This window comes from Rattus norvegicus, chromosome 10, assembly GCF_021556685.1.
Source record: "Rattus norvegicus strain SHRSP/BbbUtx chromosome 10, alternate assembly SHRSP_T2T, whole genome shotgun sequence".
Classification (NCBI taxonomy): Eukaryota; Metazoa; Chordata; class Mammalia; order Rodentia; family Muridae; genus Rattus; species Rattus norvegicus.
Window position 1 is genome coordinate 63,866,055 of NC_141543.1, and position 26,383 is coordinate 63,892,437.

At 38.9% G+C, this 26,383-nt stretch overlaps 2 protein-coding genes across 2 annotated transcripts; both read left to right on the top strand.

Annotated features, from left to right (window-relative positions):
* The first annotated feature begins 8,840 nt into the window (after positions 1 to 8,840).
* Positions 8,841 to 9,785, top strand: Or1e1 (olfactory receptor family 1 subfamily E member 1). Its single transcript, NM_001000024.1, is given in 1 exon segment — positions 8,841 to 9,785. A coding segment is annotated over 1 exon segment (945 nt).
* A 9,967-nt stretch (positions 9,786 to 19,752) lies between these two features.
* On the top strand, positions 19,753 to 20,706 carry Or1e1c (olfactory receptor family 1 subfamily E member 1C). Its single transcript, NM_001000025.1, has one exon. It carries the CDS (start codon positions 19,753 to 19,755, stop codon positions 20,704 to 20,706), a length of 954 nt encoding a protein of 317 aa, NP_001000025.1.
* The last annotated feature ends 5,677 nt before the right edge of the window (positions 20,707 to 26,383 follow it).

The window sequence follows — 26,383 nt, forward strand, 5'->3', positions numbered from 1 at the left end:
GCTGACCTCCAGTTGAACCAACACCATTTGTTGAAAATGCTATCTTTTTTCCATTGGATGGCTTTAGCTCCTTTGTCAAAGATCAATTGACCAAAGGTATGTGGGTTCATTTCTGGTTCTTCAGTTTTATTCTGCTGATTAACTTGCCTGTCTCTGTACTAATACCATACAGGTTTTTTTTTTTTTTTTTTTTTTTTTTTTTTTTTTTTTTTTAATCACTATTGCTCTGTAATACAGCTTGAGGTTAAGGATGGTGATTTCCCCAGAAGTTCTTTTATTGTTGAGAGTAGTTTTCCCTATCCTTTTTTTTTTTATTCCAAATGAATTTGCAAATTGCTCTTTCTAACTCTGTGAAGAATTGACTTGGAATTTTGATGGGGATTGCATTGAAACTGTTGGATTGCTTTCAGCAAGGTGGCCATTTTTGCAATATTAATCCTGCCAGTCCATGAGCCTGGGAGATCTTTCTATCTTTTGAGATCATCTTCAATTTCTTTTTTTCAGAGACTTGAAGTTCCTGTCATACAGATTTTTCACTTGCTTGGTTAGAGTCACACCGATGTATTTTATATTATTTGTGACTATTATGAATGGTGTTGTTTCTTTCATTTCCTTCTCAGCCTGTTTATTCTTTGAGTAGAGGAAGGCCCCTGATTTGTTTGAGTTAATTTTCTATCTAGTCACTTGCTGAAGTTGTTTATCAGCTGAAGGAGTCCTCTGGTGGAATTTTTGGAGTCACTTAAGTATACTATCATATCATTTGCAAATAGTGATATTTTAACTTCTTTTTCAATCCGTAGACTTTTGACATCCTTTTGTTGTCTGATTGCTCTGGCTAGGACTTTGACTACTATATTGAATACGCAGGGAGAGAGTGAGCAGTCTTGTGTAGTCACTGATTTTAGTGGGAGTGCTTCATGTTTCTCTCCATTTAGTTTGATTTTGGGTACTGGTTTGCTGTATATTGCTTTTGCTATGTTTAGCAAAAATTCCTTGAATTCCTGATCTTTCCAAGACTTATGTTTGTTTGTTTTTGTTTTTTCCTTTTTTATTGTATATATTTCTTTTTTTTCTGGAGCTGGGGACCGTATATATTTCTTTATTTACATTTCAAATATTATTCCCTTTCCCAGTTTCCTATCTCCTCCCTCTCCCCCACTGAAGAGGTGTTGCATTTTGAGATGTTTTCTCAGTATCTAACGAGATGATCATGTGGCTCTTCTCTTTGAGTTTGTTTATATAGTGGATTATGTTGATGGATTTCTGTTTATTGAACCATCACTCCATCCCTGGGATGAAACCTACTTGATTATGCTGGATGATCATTTTGATGTGTTCTTGCATTCAGTTTTTGAGAATTTTATTGAGTAATTTTGCATCAATATTCATAAGGGAATTTGGTCTGAAGTTCTCTTTCTTTGTTAGGTCTTTGTGTGGTTTAGGTATAAGCATAACTGTGGCTTCATAGAACGAATTGGGTAGTGTTCCTTCTGTTTTTGTTTTGTGGAATAGTTTGGAGAGTATTGGTATTAGGTCTTCTTTGAAAGTCTGATAGAATTCTGCACTAAACCCATCTGGTCCTGGGCTTTTTTTGATTGGGAGACATTTAATGACTGCTTCTGTTTCTTTAGATGTTGTGGAACTATTTAGATGGTTTATCTGATCTTGATTAACTTTGGTACCTGATACCTGTTTAGAAAATTGTCCATTTCCTCCAGATATTCCAGTTTTGTTGAATATAGGCTTTTGTAGTAGGATCTGATGATTTTTTGAATTTTCTCACTTTCTGTTGTTATGTCTCCCTTTTCATTTCTGATTTTGTTAATTTCGATACTCTCTCGGTGTCCTCTCTTTAGTCTGTCTTAGGGTTTATTTATCTTATTGATTTTCTCAAAGAACCAACTCCTGGTTTCATTGATTCCTTGATAGTCCTTTTTGTTTCTACTTGGTTGATTTCAGCCCTGAGTTTGATTATTTCCTGCCTTCTACTCCTCATGGGTGTATTTGCTTCTTTTTGTTCTAGAGCTTTTAGGTGTGCTGTCAAGCTGCTAGTGTATGCTCTCTCCAGTTTCTTTTTGGAGGCACTCAGAGCTATGAGTTTTCCTCTTAGCACTGCTTTCATTGTGTCCCATAAGTTTGGGTATGTTGTGCCTTCATTGTCATTGAATTCTAAAAAGTCTTTATTTTCTTTCTTAATTTCTTTCTTGATCAAATTATCATTGAGTAGAGCATTGTTCAGCTCCATGTGTATGTGGACTTTCTGTCATTTTTGTTGTTTTGAAGGCCAGCCTTGGTCCACGGTGATCTGATAGGGTGCATAGAATTATTTCAATCTTCTTGTACCTATTGAGGCCTGTTTTGTGATGGATCATGCAATCAATTATGGAAAAGGTACCATGAGGTGCTGAGAAGAAGGTATATTCTTTTGTTTTAGGATGAAATGTTCCATAGATATCTGCTGAATCCATTTGGTTCATAATTTGTGTTAGTTTCTCTGTATGTCTGCTTAGTTTCTGTTTTTATTATCTTTCCATTGATGAAAGTGGGGTTTTGAAGTCTCCCACTATTATTGTGTGAGGTAGAATGTGTGCTTTGAGCTTTAGTAAGGTTTCTTTTGTGAATGTAGTTGCCCTTGCATTTGGAGCATAAATATTCAGAATGGAGAGTTCATCTTGGTGATGTTTTTCTTTGATGAATATAAAGTTTCCTTCCTTACTTTTTTGATAACTTTTGGTTGAAAGTCGATTTTATTTGATACTTCATCTTGTTTTTTGGGACCATTTGCTTGGAAAGTTGTTTTCCAGCCTTTTACTCTAATGTAGTGTCTGTCCTTGTTACTAAAATGTGTTTGTTGTATGTAGCAAAATTTTGGGCCCTCTTTACGTATCAAGTCTGCTAATCTATGTCTTTTTATTGGAGAATCGAGTCCATTAATGTTGAGAGATATTAAGGAATAGTAATTGTTGTTTCCCATTTTTTTGTTGTTAAAGGTGGCATTATGTTTGTGTGGCTATCTTCTTTTGGGTCAGTTGCAAGAAGATTATTTTCTTGCTTCTTCTAGGGTGTAGTTTCCCTTCCTGTGTTGGAGTTTTCCATCTGTTATCTTTTGTAGGGCTGGATTTGTGGAAATATATTGTGTAAATTTGGTTCTGTCATGGTATATATCTTGGTTTCTCCATCTATGGTGATAGAGAGTTTGGCTGGATGTAGTAGCCTGAGCTGGCATTTGTGTTCTCTTAGGGTCTGTATGACATCTGCCCAGGATCTTCTATCTTTCATAGTCTCTGGTGAGAAGGCTGGTGTAATTCTGATAGGTCTGCCTTCATATGTTACTTGACCATTTCTCCTTACTGCTTTTTAATATTCATTCTTTGTTTTATGCATTTAGTGTTTTGACTATTATTGACAGGAGGAATTTCTTTTCTGGTCCATTCTATTTGGAGTTCTGTAGGCTTCTTGTATGTTTATGTCCATCTCTTTCTTTAGGTTAGGGAAGCTTTCTTCTATAATTTTTTTTGAAGTTATTTACTGGCCTTTCAAGTTGGGAGACTTTGCTTTCTTCTATACCTATTATCCTTAGGTTTGATCTTTTTATTGTGTCCTGGATTTCATGTGTGTTTTGGTTAGGAGCCTTTTGCATTTTCTTTGTCCGTTGTGTCAATGTTTTCTATGATATCTTCTGCCCCTGAGATTCTCTCTTCTATCTCTTGTATTCTGCTGGTAATGCTTAAATCTATGACTCCTAATCTCTTTCCTAGGTTTTCTATCTCCAGGGTTGTCTATCTTGTGCTTTCTTTATTGTTTCTATTTCCATTTTTAAATCCTGGATCATTTTGTTCAATTCCTTCACCTGTTTTGTTGTTTTTTCCTGTAATTCTTTAAGGGATTTTAGTGTTTCCTCTTTAAGGGCTTCTATTTGTTTACCTATGTTGTCCTATATTTCTTTAAATGAGTTATTTATGCCCTTCTTAAAGTCCTCTATCATCACCATGAGATTTGATTTTTAAATACAAATCTTGCTCTTTCAGTGTGTTTGGATATCCAGTATTTGCTTTGGTGGGAGAGCTGGTCTCTGATGATGCCAAGTAGTCTTGGTTTCTGTTGCTTAGGTTCCTGTGCTTGCCTCTCACCATCAGGTTGTCTCTGGTTTTAGCTTGTCTTGCTGCTTCTGACAGTGGCTTGACCCTCCTCTAAGCCTATGTGTCAGCACTACTGGGAAACCAGATCTCTACCAGTGAGATCTGGGTCCAGCGAGTTGTGGCACTGGGTCAGCTCAGTGCACAAGTGGAAACTGGAAGGATCCCGTCCTACTCTGCCTTTTGGTTCCTGTGTCCTGAGGGCTCCAGATGGGTTCTTTGGCCAGAAATATGAGCAGAAATGGTGGTGTCACCTGTGCTCTTGGATATGACAGCACTTCTGAGAGACCAGTTCTCTTTCAGCAGGATCTATGGCCCAGGTTCAAGCTCTGGAGGCAGACAGAAACTGGAAGGTCTGTCTGTGTCTGTCTGTCCTTCTCTCTCTCTCTCTGTCTCTTTCCTCCCTCTCCTTCTCCTCTTCCTTCCTTCCTTCCTTTCTTTCTTTCTTTCTTTCTTTCTTTCTTTCTTCCTTCCTTCCTTCCTTCCTTTCTTTCTTTCTTTCTTTCTTTCTCTCTTGTTTTTTCTTTGAGACAGAGTTTCTCCGTATAGCTTTGGCTGTCCTAGAACTTACTCTGTAGATCAAGCTGGCTTTCAACTAACAAAGATCCGCCTGCCCCTGGCTCTTGTTTGCTGGGATTAAAGGTGTAAACCACTATTGCCCAGCTTTAATTTCTAGAAATTTTATTTATACTAATTTCATTCATAATTTCCCCAACTGTGAGCAACTAAGATATTCTTTGGCAGATGAATGGGTAAACTGTGGTACTACAGACAATGGAATGCCATTCATAGCTAAAAGGATGTAAGAAATGTAAATGTATATTACTAAGAATGAAGCCAACCCCAGGATCTTTTTGTGTCAGTAAATCACAGGGAGCTATTCTTACAATCCAGTGAAGGTAATACCATTGAAGATTCATATTCCTGAGGAATGAAGGGCGAATCTAGCTCAAATGATGAAAGGGGAACACAGAATATCTGTTGAAGAGGACTTACAAATATCAACTATAGTCTTATGATCAAATGGAAAAGCTGATACTGGGAAGTGTTCTAACATCTAAGGAGATTGCTTAGGATGATGGTGGGGGGCACTGTTAAGATTTTTCTAGAGAAGATAGAAGCTAGAAACAACTGAATAAGGTACAAATCCAGTTTCCTTTTCATTTTGGCTGGAGGAAGAATTGAATATGATGTGCAGTTTATTTTTTCTTATTCTCATCCTTCTGGTGTGTCTTCATATGCTTGGATCTTTATAGTGGAGGGTTTCTCTTACCTGAAATATGTTCATGGGTAGTTCAGTTTTAGTGAAAGATTCTTCTACCTTTGAAATGTTTTGAAATATGTGTCATTTTTAGTGGTATCCAAAGACCACTGATAGCTTGTTGTCCACAGGAGAAAGCCTGAGCTTTAATACTCCTAAGATATTTTAGAGCCTTCACATTAAGGTCTCTGTTTATTTTTAGGCCTCTCAACCCTTCTCCCCAAATACTGGATCTAACATATAGGAGTACTGTAGATTCCCTAGACATACAGTGAGTAAACATCTCTCAGTGAGTTGCTCACTATCCCCTGGCCCCCAAAATACAATACCACGTGATCAGTGAGTAGTCAGTCACTGCTGCAGGACTCCAGGAGAATTTGTCCTAGAGAAATCTGGAATAATTATTTTGTCTTATTTAATGAGCTCCTCCTGGATTTAGAATCCTCTGGGATGCAGAACCCCTTAGGCCCAGGGATGAGCAGAATGAGAAGTGTGAGCAGGGAAGGAAGAGACGCCGGTGATGACTACCAAGGCTGTTTTTCCTATACCTCCACTGAGTAGATGGCAACAGGAGCTTGGATCATGGCCTGGGATTCTCAAAGCATTCTGGGTAAGTTGGAAGGAAGGTGAGTGAGCTAAGGCTTTTGTTTCCCTAACTTTAATTGAAGACTTTAATTTCAAAGTCTCATGATACTCTGCAGACATTTTTTAGATATACTTTTCCTCTCTATGCTCCCAAGGCTTTCCCCATATTATAGAAATGTTCTGGTTAGATGTTGTCACCTGTAACATTTTTAGTATAGCATTCATTATTATTAGTAGGCAATGTGTTATCACAAGATTGTATCACACCAACAAAAGGGCATCCCCCTGAGGAAAACATTTTATACAGATGTTCTTGTTATATATTGGCTTATTCAAGGAGCTTAAAAAGGCCTAGATAATCGTCTTGAAGAGATTATAATAACGATTATTGGGGAGCAGTATAAAAACCTGTTATTTTAAAAAGCATATGGTTATCAAAGTGTGGTTCACAGACTGGCAAAATAAGCATCACCAAGTGTAAAGTTTGAATGTTTAAAATATAGAATTTTGAGCCCACACAAGACTTACTGATCAGAATCAGATTTTATTAGGATAACCAGGTGTTTCTTTGACTAAATCTAAGCCTTTTGTTATTATTTTTTTTTTCCAGAGCTGGGGACCAAACCCAGGGCCTTGTGCTTGCTAGGCAAGTGCTCTACCACTGAGCTAAATCCCCAACCCGCCTTTTGTTATTTTTATGTGCAGTCTGACTGAGAAATGAACAAGTACAGTATGAGAGAGATGAGGAACAGCATTATGGAGGCTCTGGAACTCAGGTGTTGATCAGTGACACCTTCTGCAAGTAGTGTCCTTGTTCTTTGTTAGTCTATATAACAGCCTTGATATCAGAGGTATATCCTGTTCATTTCTCAGGGACGGTCTATTCTAAGATAGGTAGGTATATAAGATTTTATTGGTGCTTTTCCAACTGCAACATTGGAAGATCATGTCTAAATGTAAAAACTATTAGTATGGTTAGATTAAATAGTATTGGTAAGATGAAAATTCCAGCAACTGGGCTCAATTGTGGCTCTTCAAGGTAGGAACTTCTCAAATGCCTGAACAGTCTTCTTTTCCCTTTTAGCTTTGAGGAAACTAATATATGTATACATGGAAACAAACTGAAATGAAGTCCCCAAATCACCTTTACTTATTTCTTTCTCTCCAAATTACTTAACTTAGTATTCATCTCAATATCAATGAATCATATGGACATTATTACTCAAGAAACAAAATGCTCATAGACACAAGTCATCTGGTTGTCTATTCAGAATAAATTGTAGTGTGTTGGGTAGCCTAATGTGATGGCTAAAGCCACTAAATTTATATTATTAAATCTACTATAAAATCAATATATTAAATCTACTATAGAAAAAGCCTGGTGAAACGGGAGCTAAGAGAAGATGGCACTAAGGCAGCGGGACAGCAACTGTGGTGGGCTGGAGTTAGGACATAAGAGCCTCCAAGTCTAGTGTTGATAAAAGTGGTATGTGAGAGTTACTGTGGAGGTATAAAAGGATTGTGTGTGAGTGTGTGCGTGTGTGTGTTGGGGGGGTATGTGAGAGTTACTGTGGAGGTATAAAAGGATTGTGTGTGAGTGTGTGTGCGTGTGTGAGTGTGTGTGTGTGGGTGTGTGTGTGTGGGGGTATGTGAGAGTTACTGTGGAGGTATAAAAGGATTGTGTGTGAGTGTGTGTGCGTGTGTGAGTGTGTGTGTGTGGGTGTGTGTGGGGGGTATGTGAGAGTTACTGTGGAGGTATAAAGGATTGTGTGTGCGTGTGTGTGTGTGTGTGTGTGTGTGTATGTGTGTGTGTGTGTGTGGTGTTTTTAAAAGGAGTTTTGGATCTTGAAAAACAAGAGACCCTCCTCCCCACTCCAACTAGAGGAACAATGATCAGTTTCATTTCAGATAGTCACAATGTGAGAAGACTGAAATAGGGTGAGGAAGAAAGGAGATGAAATATTCTATTAAGGCGCTGAGACCATCCAGAAGGTAAATGGCAATAGGAATTAGCATGGATGACTGAGAAAGAAATGAAATGACAGATGCTATGGGATTTGCTAGATTGAATGTTGATAGCCACGGGAATGAATGGATGAATAAAAATTCCAACATCTCTTACATGAACCTGGATTTTCCCCCCTGAGATATGAGAAACTGGAGAAGATGGGGAAAAGGGCAGGGTGAGTTGTACAGGTATTTGATGTTTACTGAGCTGAAGATGGCCCTGTTACACCCATGGAGAAATAAGCAATAAGCAGTTGGTGGCAGAATACTAAAGGTAACAGTGGTTTTGCTAAGAATTTTAGGTGATAATGCCATGGAAATAGGCAAGCATTTATAGGGATATAGCCATAGAAAATTATATGAGGAATATTTAGTAGGAAGTGCCAGGAAACAGTAGCTACTATAAGAAAGAAAACCCAGTTCCAATAATTGAGGATAAACGGCCATTGCATTACCAGGAGAGCAGCTGACCTGTGACTGTTTATGGTAGGAAATAGGAGCCAATTTCATTATTCTTTTTAATAACCAGTGACAATGACTGAGAAGTGGCTTAGAGTTAGTCATGGGAATAAATTAAGAACATTTAAATCAGGCATGGTAGTGGATGCCTTAAATCCCAGCACTCAGGAACCAGAGTCCCAGGCACACCTAGTCTGCACAGGGAGCTCCAAGACAGCCAAGACCAACTAGAGAGGTCAAAACAAAGAAATTTAACTTACTGTCTTTCAGTTGATGAGGGTACAGTCACTATCTGAACACTTTGAAGATTGTATCTCATAGGAATATGTTCATCTTTATTTGGACTTAAGGGGAATTTTAAATTTTTCTCTTAAAGATTCTGATGATACAATATGATAGAAGAGAACCAAACTGTGATCTCCCAGTTCCTTCTCATGGGTCTGCCCATCCCTTCAGAGCACCAGCAACTGTTCTACGCCCTGTTCCTGTCCATGTACCTCACCACTGTCCTGGGGAACCTCATTATCATCATCCTCATTTGTCTGGATTCCCATCTCCACACACCCATGTACTTGTTTCTCAGCAACTTGTCCTTCTCTGACCTCTGCTTTTCCTCTGTCACAATGCCCAAATTGTTGCAGAACATGCAGAGCCAGGACACATCCATCCTCTATGCAGGCTGCCTGACACAAATGTACTTTTTCTTGCTTTTTGGAGATCTCGAGAGCTTCCTGCTTGTGGCCATGGCCTATGACCGCTATGTGGCCATCTGCTTCCCCCTTCATTACATGAGCATCATGAGCCCCAAGCTCTGTGTGAGTCTGGTGGTGCTGTCCTGGGTGCTGACTACCTTCCATGCCATGCTGCACACCCTGCTCATGGCCAGATTGTCATTCTGTGAGGATAATGTGATCCCCCACTTTTTCTGTGACATGTCTGCTCTGCTGAAGCTGTCCTGCTCTGACACCCATGTTAATGAGTTGGTGATATTTGTCATGGGAGGCATCATCCTTGTCATTCCATTTGTGCTCATCATTGTGTCCTATGTCCGAATTGTCTCCTCCATTCTCAAGGTCCCATCTGCTCGAGGCATCCGTAAAGCCTTCTCCACCTGTGGCTCCCACCTGTCTGTGGTGTCACTGTTCTATGGGACAGTCATTGGTCTGTACTTATGTCCATCAGCTAATAACTCTACTGTGAAGGAGACTGTCATGGCCATGATGTACACGGTGGTGACTCCCATGCTGAATCCCTTCATCTACAGCCTGAGGAACAGAGACATGAAGGGAGCACTGAACAGAGTTATTTGTAAGAAGAAAGTTTTCTTCTGTCTATGATGGTAATGATTGAAATTTATTTAATAGATAAATTATATCTGGATATCATTATAATATTACTTCTTTTTTTCACTAGGGAATATTTTGTTAAGGGGACATATTATATAATTGCCCCAAAATTAAAATAGAAGTAGAAACATCTAGTTGGTTAAGAAGGGCTCCGTATGATTTGCTTGTAGAGTTTTCCAATTTGTTAATTCAAGGTGACCCTGAGAAGGCATATATAAAATCTTTTAATATGAGCCATCGAGATGATTCAGGTGATTTTCTGCTGAACCTGATGACAGTAATTTAACCCCAAGAACCTATATGGTAGAGGGGAGAACCGACTTACACTAGTTGCCTTCTGACATCCATGCCTGTGCTGTGGCACACACACATACACAGGCAAACAGCAAGTAGTTAGAGAGAGATTGTGTAAAAACTAGTTCTGTTTTTGGCTGTTACAATATTAACATTTATTCAGTAATTTAAAAACTGTAACTGTTTTAAATCACACTTTATTCTTTCATAGTGATACTTTAGTATTGTGTGTCTCCTGTCTCTTAGTCTAAAATGTAGCTTTCATTGATAAATAAAAATTCTGTATTCTTCCTAAGAAAATTTTCCCATTATCTCCTCTCTTAGTCTGTATTAATTATGCCTTGTTTTAGGTGCGTATTGTTGGTCTTTTTTCATTCATTTACATTTTAAATTTGGTTTCTGTTTTTTTGTTGGTATTTTTAATTTGTATTTCACCAATATTTCTTTTATTGGATATTTTCTTTATTTACATTTCAAATGTTATCCTCTTTCCTGGTTTCCCTTCTGGAACCCCCCATCCCATCTCCCCACCCCCTGCTTCTATGAGGGTGCTCCCCCACGAACCTACCCATTTCTTCCCACCTCCCTGCCCTGGCATTTCCCTACACTGGGACATCGAGCCTTCACAGGACCAAGGCTCCCACTGATATCTGACCAGGCCATCCTCTGCTACATATGCTACATATGGGTCCCTACATATGTACTCTTTGGTTGGTGGTTTAGTCCCTGGGAGCTTGGGGGGGGGGTCTGGTTGATTGATGTTTGTTATTATTCCTATGGGGTTGCAAACCCCTTCAACTCCTTCAGTCCTTTCTCTAACTCCTCCATTGGGGACCCTGTTCTGAGTCCAATGGTTGGCTCTAAGCATCTGCCTCTGTATTTGTCAGACTCTGGCAGAGCCTCTCAGGAGACAGCTATATCAGGCTCCTGTCAGCATGCACTTCTTGGCATCTGCACTATTGTTCACTAATTTTTATATACACTCATTTTCACCTTGTGTGGTTTGTGATATCGTATGTATAGATTTGCAAGCAGAAGCACTCACCATGGTTGATGGTACCCATATGGCTCTTATTGCATACTGTGATAAAGCATGTATAAACAAGTGATGACAAATGAAGAGACATATTTATAGTTTTCTATAGTCTCAGTATAATTCTTGAAAACCAAATAGAAATTTTACTATTAAACTTGAATTATAACTGATATATAGAAACAAAATTATACACATATATTGGGTACCATGTGATGTTTGTGTATGTATATCCTATGTAATGCTTAAATCAGGTTAAACTGCCTGGCTCTACAGACAGTTGTCATTTTGGTGTGTGTGTGTGTGTGTATGTGTGTGTGTGTGTGTGTGTGTGCGCGCACACATGCTCGTGTGCGCATGTGTAGGTATATGTGCGTGTGCATGTGTAGGTGTATGTGTGTGTGCATACCCATTAGCAGATTTCAGGTGTCCTGTTCTATCACTCTATACCCTGTTCCTTTGAGGCAAGTCTCTCACTGAACATGAAGCTAGGCTGGCATCCAGAAAACATCAAAATAAAAAAAAAAGTCTACTTAACATGGATTAATGAATTGGATAGTCCTAAAAATAAAAAAATATATAAGTGGCTAATAAGTAATTTGAAAATTTCCTCAGCATCTTCAGCAATCTGGTAAAGACATTAAATATTAAAACTGTTTTGAGATTCCATTTTACCCCATTCAGAATGGTTACCAAAACCAAAACAAAACAAGGGAAAACAAAGGAAAAAACAAACAAACTAAAAATCCATGCTGATGAGGATGTAGAGGAAAGAGATCACCTATCTGTTGCCAGAGGGAATGTAAACAAGTCCAGCAATTATGAAAATCATCATAGAGGTTCCGCAAAAGACTAAAAATAGAACTATATTTTTACTAACTATACTTACTACTCTTAGATATATGCTCAAAGGCTTCTAAGTCATCGTGCCTAAAAATACTTGTACATCTGTTTACTACCGCATTAGTCATAATATTCAGGAATTGAATAAGCCTGTTTGTTACCAACAGATGGATGGATAAAGAAAATATGGTAATATATGTAATAGAACTTTATCTAGTTATCAATAAAACTGAAATTATTACCTTTTTATAAGGATAGGTAGATCAGGGCATCGCCATGTGCAACAAAAGTTATACTCTGCATTTCCTTCTCATACTCAGAAATTTTGATTAAAATGAATGTATATGTGTGTACCTGAAAACACATGGGCATAGTTTACAAAAGTAGGAAGAGTATTATGGGAGAGGACAAATAGTTCTGAGACAGGGGATAAGGTAATGGATCACATGTGATATAAAAAGTAGAGTGGGAACTGTCTGGAGGAAACCAGTGAGAGGGAGATGGAGGCAGGGTGAGGGCTGTGTATGGGGAAGATGGGGTGGGGAAGGCCATGGATGAAGGAGGTAGCTTAGAACAAAGTATGAAGTAGAACAACACATATGCATGAAAATGTCATAATGAAAACAAACCACCACCACCACCACCACCACCACCACCACCACCACCACCACCACCTCCACCACCACCACCACCACCACCACCACCACCACCACCACCACCACCACCACCACCACCACCACCACCACATTTAGGACATCTTTCAACACAATAAAAGTTTTATAAAACAAATCTCTAGCCATACGTTATGCTAAATTAGGAAAAAAGTAGATTTCCTCCAAAATTTGCAATGAGAAAAGAGTAATCAACCTCTCCACTCTTATTCAATAGCACACTTAAGTCTTATGTAGAGTAATAAACAAGAAAATAAGATACACAAATATCAAAGGAAGATGTCAAAGTGTCCCAATTTATAGATGTCATGGTTTTATAGTTAAAAGGCACTCAAGACTCCAGTAGAAAATTCTTAGACCTGAGTAATACTTTCAACAAACTAGCAGGGCATGAAAATCTGTAGCTTTTCTAGATACTAATAACTAACTTGCTGGGAAAGAAATCAATACAAAACTATTCACAATAGCTTAAAAATGCCCAAGAATAAACAAAGCCAAAGAAACTGTTTTAAGACCCTAAAGATAGAAATCGAAAAGACCATTAGAATATAGAAGGATCTCACATATTCTTGTGTAATGTCATCAATATTGTAACAAGGCTTATCTCACCAAAAGTTCTCCACAGACTCAACGCAATTCTTATAAAAATTTCAGTGACCCTTTGTTATAAAACAAAAGGATCCTAAAATTCACTGGAAGCACACAAAGGCCCCAAATAGACCAAACAATTCTAAGCAGAAAGAATAGTGCTTGAAAAAAACCAATCTCAAATTATACTACATAGTCATAGGAACAAAACCAAATCAAACTCTCAAGCCCTCTACGGTAATAGCACAGAATAGACACATAAGGCAATGGAATAAAATAAATCATCCAGAAATTAACCTATTCTTTTACAGCCACCTCATTTGACTATGGCATCAACAGTACATATTGGAGAAAGGGGCACATTTTCATCAAATATTGATGGAGTAGCTGAATATGCATATACAAGAATGAAACCAGCTCCCCATCTGTCACCCTGTACAAAAATCCACTGGGAAACAATCAAAGACCTCATTGTAAGAATCAACACTTTGAAACTGCCACAGGAAGGCATAACCCAAGTAATTCAGGAAACAGGAATAGGCCAGGGCTTTCTGAAAAGGACCCTTAATACCGCAAAAAAAAAAAAAATCCAAAGAATTGGCAAGCGGGGTTACATGAAAGCAAGATGGTTTTGCAGTACAAAGGAAATAGTGTCAGCATCAAGAGAAAGTCTACAGCGGGAAAAAAATAATTACCATTTATACAACTGACTGGAAATTAATATCTTGAACTCCAAAATCACCCAAACCTCAACCATTTAGCAAATAGACAACCCTATTGAATAGACAGCTCTTAAACTAGAAATATAGATGGCCAATAAGCATTTGAAAAAGTATTCAACTTAAAACACAGCCATTTGTTATTTCTGAAAATTTCAAGATAATTTTGGATCATAGTTTATTGTCCATAGGTGAAACCATGAAAGATTGAAACACAACAAGGGGACTATTGTATGTCTAAGATTGATATCTTTAAAACTATAACATGATGATTTAAGAAGTTAAGGGTTGAATAAAGAATAGAGATACCTTTTTTTCTGGACTAGATAACCTAACAGAAATTATTGTATGCAGATTGATGACATGATAATAAAATTTGTGAAAGCAAAGAAAGCGAAAATCAAAGTCAGTTTTGGAAAAGGCCAAAACAGGCGAATTTGGAGCCTCTGGTTTTCAGTCTTGTGACTGAGGAAAAGTGATAATAGGGAAACACAAAAAGGTGTGTGTCAGGTCAGAATGTGACCTGCTATCACAGGTAAGATCACGTTTGGGGTGCTGTGGATCAAATAATCTTACACTCCCTAGACATGTGCTCTACCACTGAGTTATATCCTCAGGTCTTGGATTTAGTGAGAGAGGTCTTATAACGTATCAGAGACTGGCCTCAAACTCACATTTCTCCTGCCCCCTCCCCGTGAGTGCTGGGATCAAGGATGTGAATTACCATCCTGGAATAGGTCCACTCTTCAGCCATCTTTTGCTGGTTGAGGAAAATGAAGACAGTTCATTAGACTTTAGTGTTTGTAACAAATGGTGTTGAAAATTAAGATTTCCATACATCAAAACAAAACAAAAAATGCATTTAGGTCCATCTCCCCCACATTCTCTAAAGTAATCAACACAAACCAGATCTCATCAGTTCTCCAAGTGCTAAGGGAACTTTCAAGTTACTTTTCTTTATGTAATCAGGAAACTTTCTGAGCAAAAGTCAAGCACCATGTGTAGGAGGATTGGAGTGAGCTTCTGGCAAGCTGCATGTATGAAAGTGAGCTGAAACCATTGAAGAGATGACGTTTACAGCTATGGATTAAGTAAGAAATGGCAGGTTGAACATGGTATGCTCAAAGGATTAGTTCTCAAAAGGTAAATTACTCTGCTGGGCAAGGTAACAGTGGTTTCACTGCATTAGGAGTTTAGGCTTTTGGTTCTAAAATAAGCAAACATACTAAGAGCAGTGATATCCTTCTACCTGAGGTGAATAATGTTGATTATCACAGAAAACTTGGATGCTCTCGTGTTAACATAATCATGGAATGCTGTGTCTGAAATCTTGTGGAATCCCTAATATCTCCATGCCTCCAAATAAATTGTTAATTCAAACAATAACAACCAGATAAGCAGACAAGGATGCATATTTCCAAGTAGCAAAAGCACCACTTCCAGCTTATGACTGCCAAGTGTGAGGGGGAAGCCAGGGGAAGCAGAGGGAGAAAGAATTATATGTCACCTATGGCTAAATCGTTACTTAGAGGGATTGGAAGAGCATATCATACAGGTACATACAAAGAATGTTGGGATGTTGGCGGTGGATGATGTTAAAGCTCCCCTATGGAGGCAAAGAGGTAAAAATAATGAATGAAGTGGGAGTCTGAACTTTTTTATAATGTTGATTGAGGATAAATTGAACATGGCCCAGGGGAGTTCGTCTGACGTTGCTGAATTTACAAAGTTTGGTTATGTAAGTCTGATTTTTTATTAGTAGCATGCTTTTATATTCTAGAGTCTGCTTACAGGGAGTTGGCTTATAGTCTGAGTACATTGCAAAGGACCCTTTCTCAAGCATGTCTTTAATGATGGTACTTTGCTTCAAAACATGTAGTGGCCTCCTGTGGAAAATTGTAGACAAAGTATTCACAGTCTTTGGTACCTTCTTTGGCTCCTTCAACCATTCTTCATCACCTCCCCAAATGCAAACTCCATTGACACAGGACCACAGGGATGAATAAGCACCCACTATCAACTTCTCCATTCCTACCATTTTCCAACTATAGTCATGTATGATCAGGGTCTATGATCAGAAATACAGGCCTCTGAGAGAACTGGCTCTAGATAGAACCCGGATAATTACTTTGTTTTAAATTAGTTCCTCTAGGACATAGACTCCTCTGGGATGCAGGGCCCCTTAGGCCCAGGGATAAGCAGGATGAGCAAAGCGAGCAGGTGTGGTGCGCACACAGGTGATGCTGTTGAGACCATCCTCCCTATGCTTGTGATGCATAAATGGGAGCAGGATTTTAGACCAGGGCCATGGAGTCACCCTGAGACATTTCTGGGTAAGTAGGCCAGGGTTGGAGGTAGTGGTGGTAGTGGTGAGTGAGCTGATATCTTACTGACCTTATAACCTGAAAGTCTTGATTTTACTGGCTTTATGACATTAGATAGGATTTGTTTATGTAATTCATTAATGAAAGCATTTATTAATTTATTAACATTAGTATAAAATGCATTCTCGCAAATTGAGTCACTTCAGCATGATGGCATCTCTGTGAGAAAGACAACAAATACATAGATATTTTTTAGCCCTTAGCTAAATTATTAAAATATTCATTTGTTCAGAATACTTTAAAATACACTGGGCAGTCTCCCTCCAAGAGGTTATGGTTATCACATTTATTGGGGAACTGTTCAAAAGTTTATGATGAAAAAAATATTATATCATTTTATTTCGCTGAGTGTGATCAACAGACCAGCAGAACTATCATTAATTGTAAATTTTGAATTTCTAACATGTAGAATGAGGTTCTACCTAAAGCCTACCATATCAAGATCAACATTTAGTAATGCAACCAGGTTTTTTATATATAAAATGGGTTTTTGGAAACCTCTGTGCTTCACTTATTTTTCAGTGCTGGGGATTGAGCTGAGTGTCTTGGGAATGCTAGACAAGCACTCTATCACTGGGCTGTATCTCCAGCTTGAAGCTCTGCAGTTTATGACTCTCATGTGTAACTTTGACTGAGAATTGCATATAACCAGGTGAAGGAGATGAGAAGCACTGTCATGGGAATGGCTCAAACTTACTTTCCCAGTGAGTGGCACTGCCTTTCAGGTGCCTTGGTTGGGATGTATTATCACGGCTGGATGCCAAATTGAAATCTTTCTCTTCCTTTAGAAATGCAGCCTCTAATGAAGCCAAATGAACAAAATTTTATTGATGCCTTTCCATATTGTAGTAAGTTCTTATTGTCTATATAGAAATAAGGAAGAAAGCAAGCATTATCAACATGCTAGACTAAACAGCACCAGCAGGACAAAATTTCTTGCATTTGGATTCAGTTATTTATCTTTAGAGGAAAAAGTTCCATGTGGTTCATTTTTCTTCTTCAGCTTTCTTAGTCAGCTCTGACATACCAAACATGCTTATTTCTGAAGACTAGCTGGGGCATGACCTCAAGAGTAGAAAGTACACCCTTACCCTCTAACCATATAACTAAATCTATCACATTATTTTAATCCTGATATCAACACAACGGACAAAATATGTGTGTATAATAGACTCCCAGGTCATTTAGGATGTAAGGGCAGTATGCTTAGGCAGTATAATAGCTTCAGTGGAGCTGAAGTTTTACCCAGGAATTATTTATAAGGATGCCCAAAGCTTCTTCTAGGGAAAGTATAATAATTGTGATCAGCTTGGATGAGTGTTTGCAGTCCTTGAAGTTGAAGGAATCTGTGTCTCAACCTGAGGCACAGCAGAGAAAAATTTCCAAAACACCGGTCATGTCCAAGAACTATGCCAGGTGCTGTCCATGACACAAGATGGTAACATAGCCTTTCTTGCTACATGGAGTCAGTCAAACTAGTGAGCAGGGCCTGGAGTGCTGTGGGATAATATAGGATGCTGTGGAAACATGGCAAAAGATCTCACCTCGAAAGGCATGAAAAATTAAGCTCATTGAATTACATATAACATGCAAGGAGGATAAACCTAGGGTAAGCCTGGTGATGTGGAAGCACAGGGAAGATGAACCTAGGCAGAAAGAACAGAAACTATGAGAACCTGGAGCGAAGAGACTGTGGCTGATAAGTCACACATTGCTGTGTAGAACATGTCAATGCAGCAGGGCACAGATGATAATGTGGAGGTAGGCCAGGGGCAACTCCTGAGGGACATTTTGTCTTTTGTGCCCTTAAAATTCTACTTTCACCTTAAAAATAGTGAGCATTTATGAAACCTTCAGCATGGCAATGAACATCAGCTTTCCATTCCAGACAGCGAGAGAGTGAAGAAATTGAATTGGGGCGAGTGGGGAAGCAGGGAAATGGAATTAAGGCTGTGTAAACCATCCAGATATAATATTGGACTGGTCCAAATTTGGGAAATAGGATAAGCATAGTTCAGTTGGAGAAACAAAGCTGAGCATAGCCTCACACACATGTAATCCTAATATTCTGGAGGTGAAGACAGGAGACTGGCCAGTTTGAAGCTGGTATGGGTCCACAATGAAACTCAGCTCTGAACAAGCCATTCTTACTACACTCGTGAAGGCTCCAGGAACATTTTGGAGGAAAGGGAGAAAAGGATGAAAAGAGAGAATATAGGGGAAAGGGCTGTGAAATTCCATCTTTTGGGAAATACATAGTCATTGAAATCATGAACTCTCAACAATTATGAGTGACTGACTGCATCAACATGCAGGCATGGCTAGGGCTCTACCCCTCACCTCGGAATTACTTTGTACTAATGGAGTCAAGGAAAGGGCCACCATTTGTCTTTGGCTGCTTACACCCTGAAAACCCCACTAGACTCTAAAGTGTAGTGTCACTCCAGTGGTCACACAGATGGCCCTGGATAAATTAAGTCACAAAACAAAACAAAAAGTTATGAATCCATGAGAGGGACAGGTAGGAACAGAAGAGATGGGAGGCACAAGAGAGAAAGTGGGAGTGCAGAAGAAAGTAACTAGAATTCATTATATATATATATATATATATTCATATATACATGTATATATATATATGAATCAAATTGCTAAAGAATTAACTAAATTAATAAAAAACTAAAAGAGCATAAAGAAGAGAAAAGAAGTGGGAAGGGAATAATGAATCAGGGATAGAAAAGATACAGTTAAAAAAAGCAGCACAGAACCTATAGGATTTTGTAGATTGCTAGAGAAACAAATATAAGAAAGAAAACTATTGTGATTCTGACTTAAGACTAGCTTCCTTTCATTTTGAGATATAAAAGATGGAGGAGTGGCTTGGGGAAAGGCCAGGGGAAATGAAGTCTGTTGTTCTGAATATGGCCTTTATAAGTCTAGGAGGAGTCGATCACTAAGCACTTGATGGTGGGTTAGTGAAGGAGGTAGGTGGGCCCTTGAAGCTTAGGTGGCACCTGATACCATGAGAGCAGTTTGAAGGCTGGAGCTATATTATTACAAGGGTGTTCAGGAAAATTCTCCAGGAAACAGTGATATGGAACACAGTTAGGAAAACAGCCAATTGTAGCTGCTGAGAGTGAATGACCATAGCGTCATCAGGAGACCTGGAGACCACAGAGCTAACCCATAAGTATGTTTTAGATGGAAGTGAAGAGTCAATGTTGTTTCTAATACTAATGGAAAAAAGTGTGCTGGGTGGCTGGAATTAGTCATGGTGTATTTCTGATTGCAGATTCATCTTTCAATGAGAAAATGAGATTAAATGTTCATAGGTACACTGAACACGTTCATAGGTACTTTGTCATGAACACATACTTGCTTTTATTTGGATATTAAAGGTCTTTTTAAATTTTCTCTTAAATATCTTAGATGCAGGGTACTACAGAAAGGAATCAAACTGCTGTCTCCCAGTTCCTCCTCCTGGGCCTGCCCATCCCCATGGAGCACCATCTTCTGTTCTATGCCCTGTTCCTGGCCATGTACCTCACCACTGTTCTAGGGAACCTTCTTATCATCAGCATTATTCACCTGGACTCCCATCTCCACACACCCATGTATTCTTTTCTCAGCAACTTGTCCTTCTCTGATCTCTGCTTTTCCTCTGTCACGATGCCCAAGTTGCTGCAGAGCATGCAGAGCCAAGTTCCATCCATCCCCTATGCAGGCTGCCTGGCACAAATGTACTTTTTCCTGTTTTTTGCAGACCTTGAAAGCTTCCTGCTTGTGGCCATGGCCTATGACCGCTATGTGGCCATCTGCTTCCCCCTTCATTACATGAGCATCATGAGCCCCAAGCTCTGTGTGAGTCTGGTGGTGCTGTCCTGGGTGCTGACCACCTTCCATGCCATGCTGCACACCTTGCTCATGGCCAGATTGTCATTCTGTGAGGATAATGTGATCCCCCACTTTTTCTGTGATATGTCTGCTCTGCTGAAGCTGTCCTGCTCTGACACCCATGTTAATGAGTTGGTGATATTTGTCATGGGAGGCATCATCCTTGTCATTCCATTTGTGCTCATCATTGTGTCCTATGTCCGAATTGTCTCCTCCATTCTCAAGGTCCCATCTGCTCGAGGCATCCGTAAAGCCTTCTCCACCTGTGGCTCCCACCTGTCTGTGGTGTCACTGTTCTATGGGACAGTCATTGGTCTGTACTTATGTCCATCAGCTAATAACTCTACTGTGAAGGAGACTGTCATGGCTATGATGTACACGGTGGTGACTCCCATGCTGAATCCCTTCATCTACAGCCTGAGGAACAGAGACATAAAGGGGGCCCTAATTAGAGTTCTTTGCAAGAAGAAAATTCTTTTCTGCCTATGATGGTAAATATTGGGATTTAAAAATAATGTATTCAGTAATATTTTAACATTGACATATGAGTATTAGTGTATACCCTTTCTTCCCATCATAAAACTCACTTATCAAGTGAAATTATCCAGGGTTTTTCAATTTTAATGTGTCTCCAGAAATAGCACTAGTGTATAGAATAACTGCATCTCACACAATTTGCCAATTAGAGGTTGAGTGTGTCATATACAGCATACCTAGCAATCCATTTCCCAACTGGACAGTGTTTGCAGGGCTCAGAAGAATCTCTAATTAGGTTTGAGTATACCCACTGATTATCATATACACATATGCCTTTCTTTGAGTATGATTTTGTCTGAGACTGTAGTCACAGATAATGCTCTGAATCAAGGTTTGCATCAAGTCTGTGGTCACTTTTCAGTCTAATATAATAGGATCATAGAAAGCCAGATTCTGACAACTTAAGGAAAGTTCAACTCCAATGTGACATGAATGATTCTTTTGACAGTTGGTGCAAATTCCAGGTAGGGTTAGATGTTAACTTACATCTCTCCTCAACAGCTGTACACTAAGTAGTCTTGTGTAGTTGATGGAAAAGTGAGTTCCAATTACTTTCTAGGGCAGTTTTCTTGACCTTGGTCAGCATAATGTAAAATTTTTTAATTAAATTTCTTTTTAAAATTACCATAATTCAGGCATTAATGATATCCTATCTTCCCATGTCAAAACTGACTTGACTTAAATACCCAAGTCTTGTGCTTATTCTTCTTAAAATATTAAACAATTAACTTATGAAATAAAGAAGCATAAATCATATTTGAACCAATAACTCTTAGAAGCAGCTCACAAGAGCTCGCATCTGCATTGCACTGACTCATATGTATAGGCACATAAAACCATTTATACTCATTTTCCTAAACAAAACTTTTCATTGTTGAAAAAGTTCTTTACTCACCAGTTCTCAGAAAACATCCTTCCTTTTTTAATTTTCTCGTTTTTAAAAATATTTTTTATTGGATATTCTATGTATTTACATTTCAAATGTTATTTCCTTCCCCCTCCCATTACCCTTTTCTCCTCCCCCTGCTTCTATGAATATGCTCCCACTCCCACTCATGGACTTCCACCTCAATACCTTGATATTCCCCTACACTAGTGAAATAAGCCTTCACAGGACCAAGGGCTTCTCCTCCTATTGATGCTGGACAATACCATCCTCTGCTACATAGGCGGCTGGAGCCATGGTTCCCTATATGTATACTCATTGGTTGGTGGTTTAGTCCCTGGGAGCTCTGGGGGCTCTGGTTGGTTGAGAGTGTTGTTATTTCTATGGGATCGCAAGCCCCTTCAGTTCCTTCAGTCCCTTTTCTAACTTCTCCACTGGGGTCCGTATGTTTAGCCCAATGGTTAGCTGCAACCATTGTATTAATAAGGCTCTGTATTAATAAGGTTCTGGCAGAGCCTCTCAGGAGACATCCATATCATTTTCCTGTCAGCAAGCATTTCTTGTAATCAGCAATAGTAATTGTGTTTGGTGGCTGCATATGGGATGGATCCCCAGGTGGGGAAGTCTCTGGATGACTTTTTTTTTCAGTCCCTGCTTCACTCTTTGTCCCTGTATTCCCTCCCATGAGTATTGTATTCTCCCTTCTAAGAAGGAGTGAAGCATCCACATTTTGGTATTCCTTCTTCTTGGGCTTCATATGGTCTGTGAATTTTTTCATAGGTATTCCAAGCTTTCAGTCTAATATCCACTTAGCAGTGAGTATATACCATGTGTGTTATTTTGTGATTGGGTCACTTCACTCAGGATGATATTTTCTAGTTCCATCCATTTGCCTAAGAATTTCATGAAGTCATTGTTTTTAATAGCTGAGCAGTACTCCATTGTGTAGATGTACCACATTTTCATTATCGATTCCTCTGTTGAAGGCCATCTGGGTTCTTTCCAGCTTCTGGCTATTATAAATAAGGTTGCTATGAACATAGTGGAGCATGTGTCCTTGTTATATCTTGGAGCATCTTTTGGGTGTATGCCCAGGAGTGGTATATCTGGGTCCTCAGGTAGTACTATGTCCACTTTCTGAGGAACCTCCACACTGATTTCCAGAGTGGTTTTGTACCAGCTTGCAATCCCACCAACAATGGAGAAGTGTTCCTCTTTCTTTTGAGTTTTTTTTTTATCTTAGCCATTCTGACTGGAGTGAGGTAAAATGTCAGGATTGTTTTGATTTGCATTTCCCTGATGACTAAGGATATTGAACATTTCTTTAGGTGCTTCTTGGCCATTTGAAAATCCTCAGTTAAGAATTCTTTGTTTAGCTCTGTACCCCATTTTTAATAGAATTATTTGATTCTCTGGAGTCTAACTTCTTGAGTTCTTTGTATATATTGGTTATTAGCTCTCTATTGGATGTAGGATTGGTAAAGATCTTTCCCCAATCTGTTGGTTGCTGTTTTTTCCCTATTGATAGTGTCCTTTGCCTTACAGAAGTTTTGCAATTTTATGAGGTTCCATTTGTTGACTCTTGATCTTAGGACATAAGCCATTGGTGTTCTGTTCAGGAAAATTTCCCCCATGTCTATGTGTTCCAGGCTCTTCCTCACTTTCTCCTCTATTAGTTTCAGTGTATCTGTATGTGGAGGTCTCTGATCCACTTGTACTTGGGCTTTGTACAAGGAGAGAAGAATGGGACAATTTGCATTCTTCTACATGCTGACTTCCAGTTGAACCAGCACCATTTGTTGAAAATGCTCTATCTTTTTTCCACTGGATGATTTTAGCTTCTTTGTCAAAGATCATGTAACCATAGGTGTGTGAGTTCATTTCTGGATGTTCAATTCTATTCCATTGATCTACCTGTCTGTTTCTGTATCAATACCATGCAGTTTTTTTATTCCCCTCCCTGCAGTTTTTTTCTTTTTTATCACGATTGCTCTGTAATACAGATTGAGGTCAGGGATGGTGATTCCCCCAGAAGTTCTTTTATCGTTGAGAATAGTTTTTGCTTATACTTTGTTTCTTGGTATTCCAAATACATTTGCAAATTTTTCTTTCTTTATTAAGAATTAAATTGGGGTTTTGATGGGAATTGCATTGAATCTATAGGCTTTCAGCATGATGGCCATTTTTTACTATATTAATTCTGCCAATCCATGAGCATCAGAGATCTTTCCATCTTCTGAGATATTTTTTGATTTCTTTCTTCAGAGACTTGAAGTTCTTGTCCTACACATCTTTCATTTGTTTGGTTAGAGTTACCCCAATTCTTGGTATTTTGTGTTATTTGTGACTATTATACATTATGTTTTGTCCATAATTTCATTCTCAGCCTGTTTATCCTTTGAGTAGAGGAAGGCTATTGATTTGTTTGAATTAATTTTGCATCCAGCTACTTTGCTGAAGTTGTTTATCAGGTTTAGAAGTTCTCTGGTGGAATTTTTGAAGTCACTTACATATACTATCATATCATGTGCAAATAGTGTTATTTTGACTTCTTCCTTTCCAATTTGTATCCCTTTGACCTTTTTTTGTTGTCTCTTTACTCTGGCTAGGACTTCAAGTACTATGTTAAATAGGTTGGGAGAGAGTGGGCAGCCTTGTGTAGTCCCTGATTTCAGTGGGATTGCTTCAAGTTTCTCTCCATTTAGTTTGATGTTGGCTACTGGTTTGCTGTATATTGCTTTTAGGTATGGGTCTTAAATTCCTGATCTTTCTAAGACTTATCATTAAGGGGTGTTGAATTTTGTATACGCTGTCTCAGCATCTAATGAGATGATCATGTGGATTTTTTTCTTTGAGTTTGTTTATATAGTGGATTACATTGGTGGAATTTCATATATCGAAACATCCCTGCATCCCTGGAATGAAGCCTACTTGATCATGATGAATGATTGTCTAGATACGTTCTTGGATTTGGTTTGTAAGAATTTTATTGAGTATATTTGCATGGATATTCATAAGGAAAATTGTTCTGAGTTTTCTTTCTTTGTAGGGTCTTTGTTTGGTTTAGGTATACACATAATTATAGCTTCAAAGAACAAATTGGTAGTGTTTCTTCTGTTTCTATTTTGCAGAATACTTGGAGAGTATTAGTATTCAGTCTTCTTTGAAGGTCTGATAGAATTCTGCACTAAACCTATCTGGTCCTGGGGTTTTTTTTTTTTTGGTTGGGAGACTTTTAATGACTGTTTCTGTTTCTCTACAGTTATGGGACTGTTTAGATGGATTATCTAATCCTGATTCAACTTTAGCATCTGATATCTTTCTAGAAAATTGTCCATTTCCTCCATATTTTCCAGTTTTGTTGAGTATAGGCTTTTAAAGTAGAAACTGAGTTTTTTGAACTTCCTCAGTTCCTGTTGTTATGTTTCTCTTTTCATTTCTGATTTTGTTAACTTGGATACTGTTTCTTTGCCCTCTGATTAGTTTGCTTAAGGGTTTATCTCTCTTGTTGATTTTCTCAAAGAACCAGCTTGTGGTTTTGCTGATTCTTTGTATAGTTCTTTTTGTTTCTACATGGTTGATTTTAGCTCTGAGTTTGATTATTTCCTGCTGTGTACTTCTCTTGGGTGTATTTGCTTTTTGTTTTTGTTCTAGAGCTTTTGGGTGTGCTGTCAAGTTGTTAGTGTATGCTCTCTCTAGTTTCTTTTTGGAGGCCCTCAGATCTATGAGTTTTCTTCTTAGCACCGTTTTCACTGTAACCTATAAGTTTGAGTATGTTGTGTCTACATTTTCATTTCTTTAAGGGAGTTATTTATGTTCTTCTTAAAGTCCTCTATCATAATGAAATGTGATTTTAAATCTGAATCTTGCTCTTTCAATATGCTGGGGTATCCAGAACTTGCTGAGGTGGGAGAACTGGGTTCTGATGGTGCCGAATATTCTTGGTTTCTGCTGCTTAGGTTCTTGTGCTTGTTTCTTGCAATCTAGTTCTCTCTGATGTTAATTGGTCTTGCTGGCTCTGACAGGAGCTTTCTCTCCTGTGGGTCTGTGAGCCTTGTATCTTATGAGTGAAAGCACTCCTGGCAGTTCTTCCTATTAGGTTGCAAACCCTTTCAGCTCCTACAGTTCTTGCCCCAATGTCTCCATTTGGAATCTCCATGCTGATGTTTGGCTGTGTACATCCACATCTGTATTGGTCTGGCTCTGGCAGAGCCTCTCAGGGGACAGCTATACTGTGCTCTTGTCAGTAAGCACTTCTTGGCATCAGCAATAGTGTCTGGGTTTGGTGTCAGTAGATTGGTTGGATCCTTAGATGGGGCAGTCTCTGGATGGCCTTTCCTTTAGTTTCTGCTCCACTCTTTGTCCCTGCATTTCCTTTTGACAGGAGGAATTCTGCATTAATACTTTTTGAGGTAGGTGGGTGACCCCATCCCTCAACCAGGGGCCATGTCCATCCACTGGATATGGTCTCTATAGGTTCTACTTCCCCTTTGTTGTGTATTTTGGCTAATATCCTCCCTGTTGGGTACTGGGAATCTTTTGGTCCCTGGCATCTGGGGCTTTCTAGTGGCTACTCCCAGAATCCCCTCCCTCACTGCTACACACCTAGTTTCAAATTCCTGACCCTTTGTACTTCTCCCACATCTCCTCCCACATCTGAACTGCCCCCTTTCCCCTCCCTCTCCTCTCTTTCTCCCAGATCCCTCTCTCCCTCTACTTCTCAGAGATTATTCTCTTCCCCCT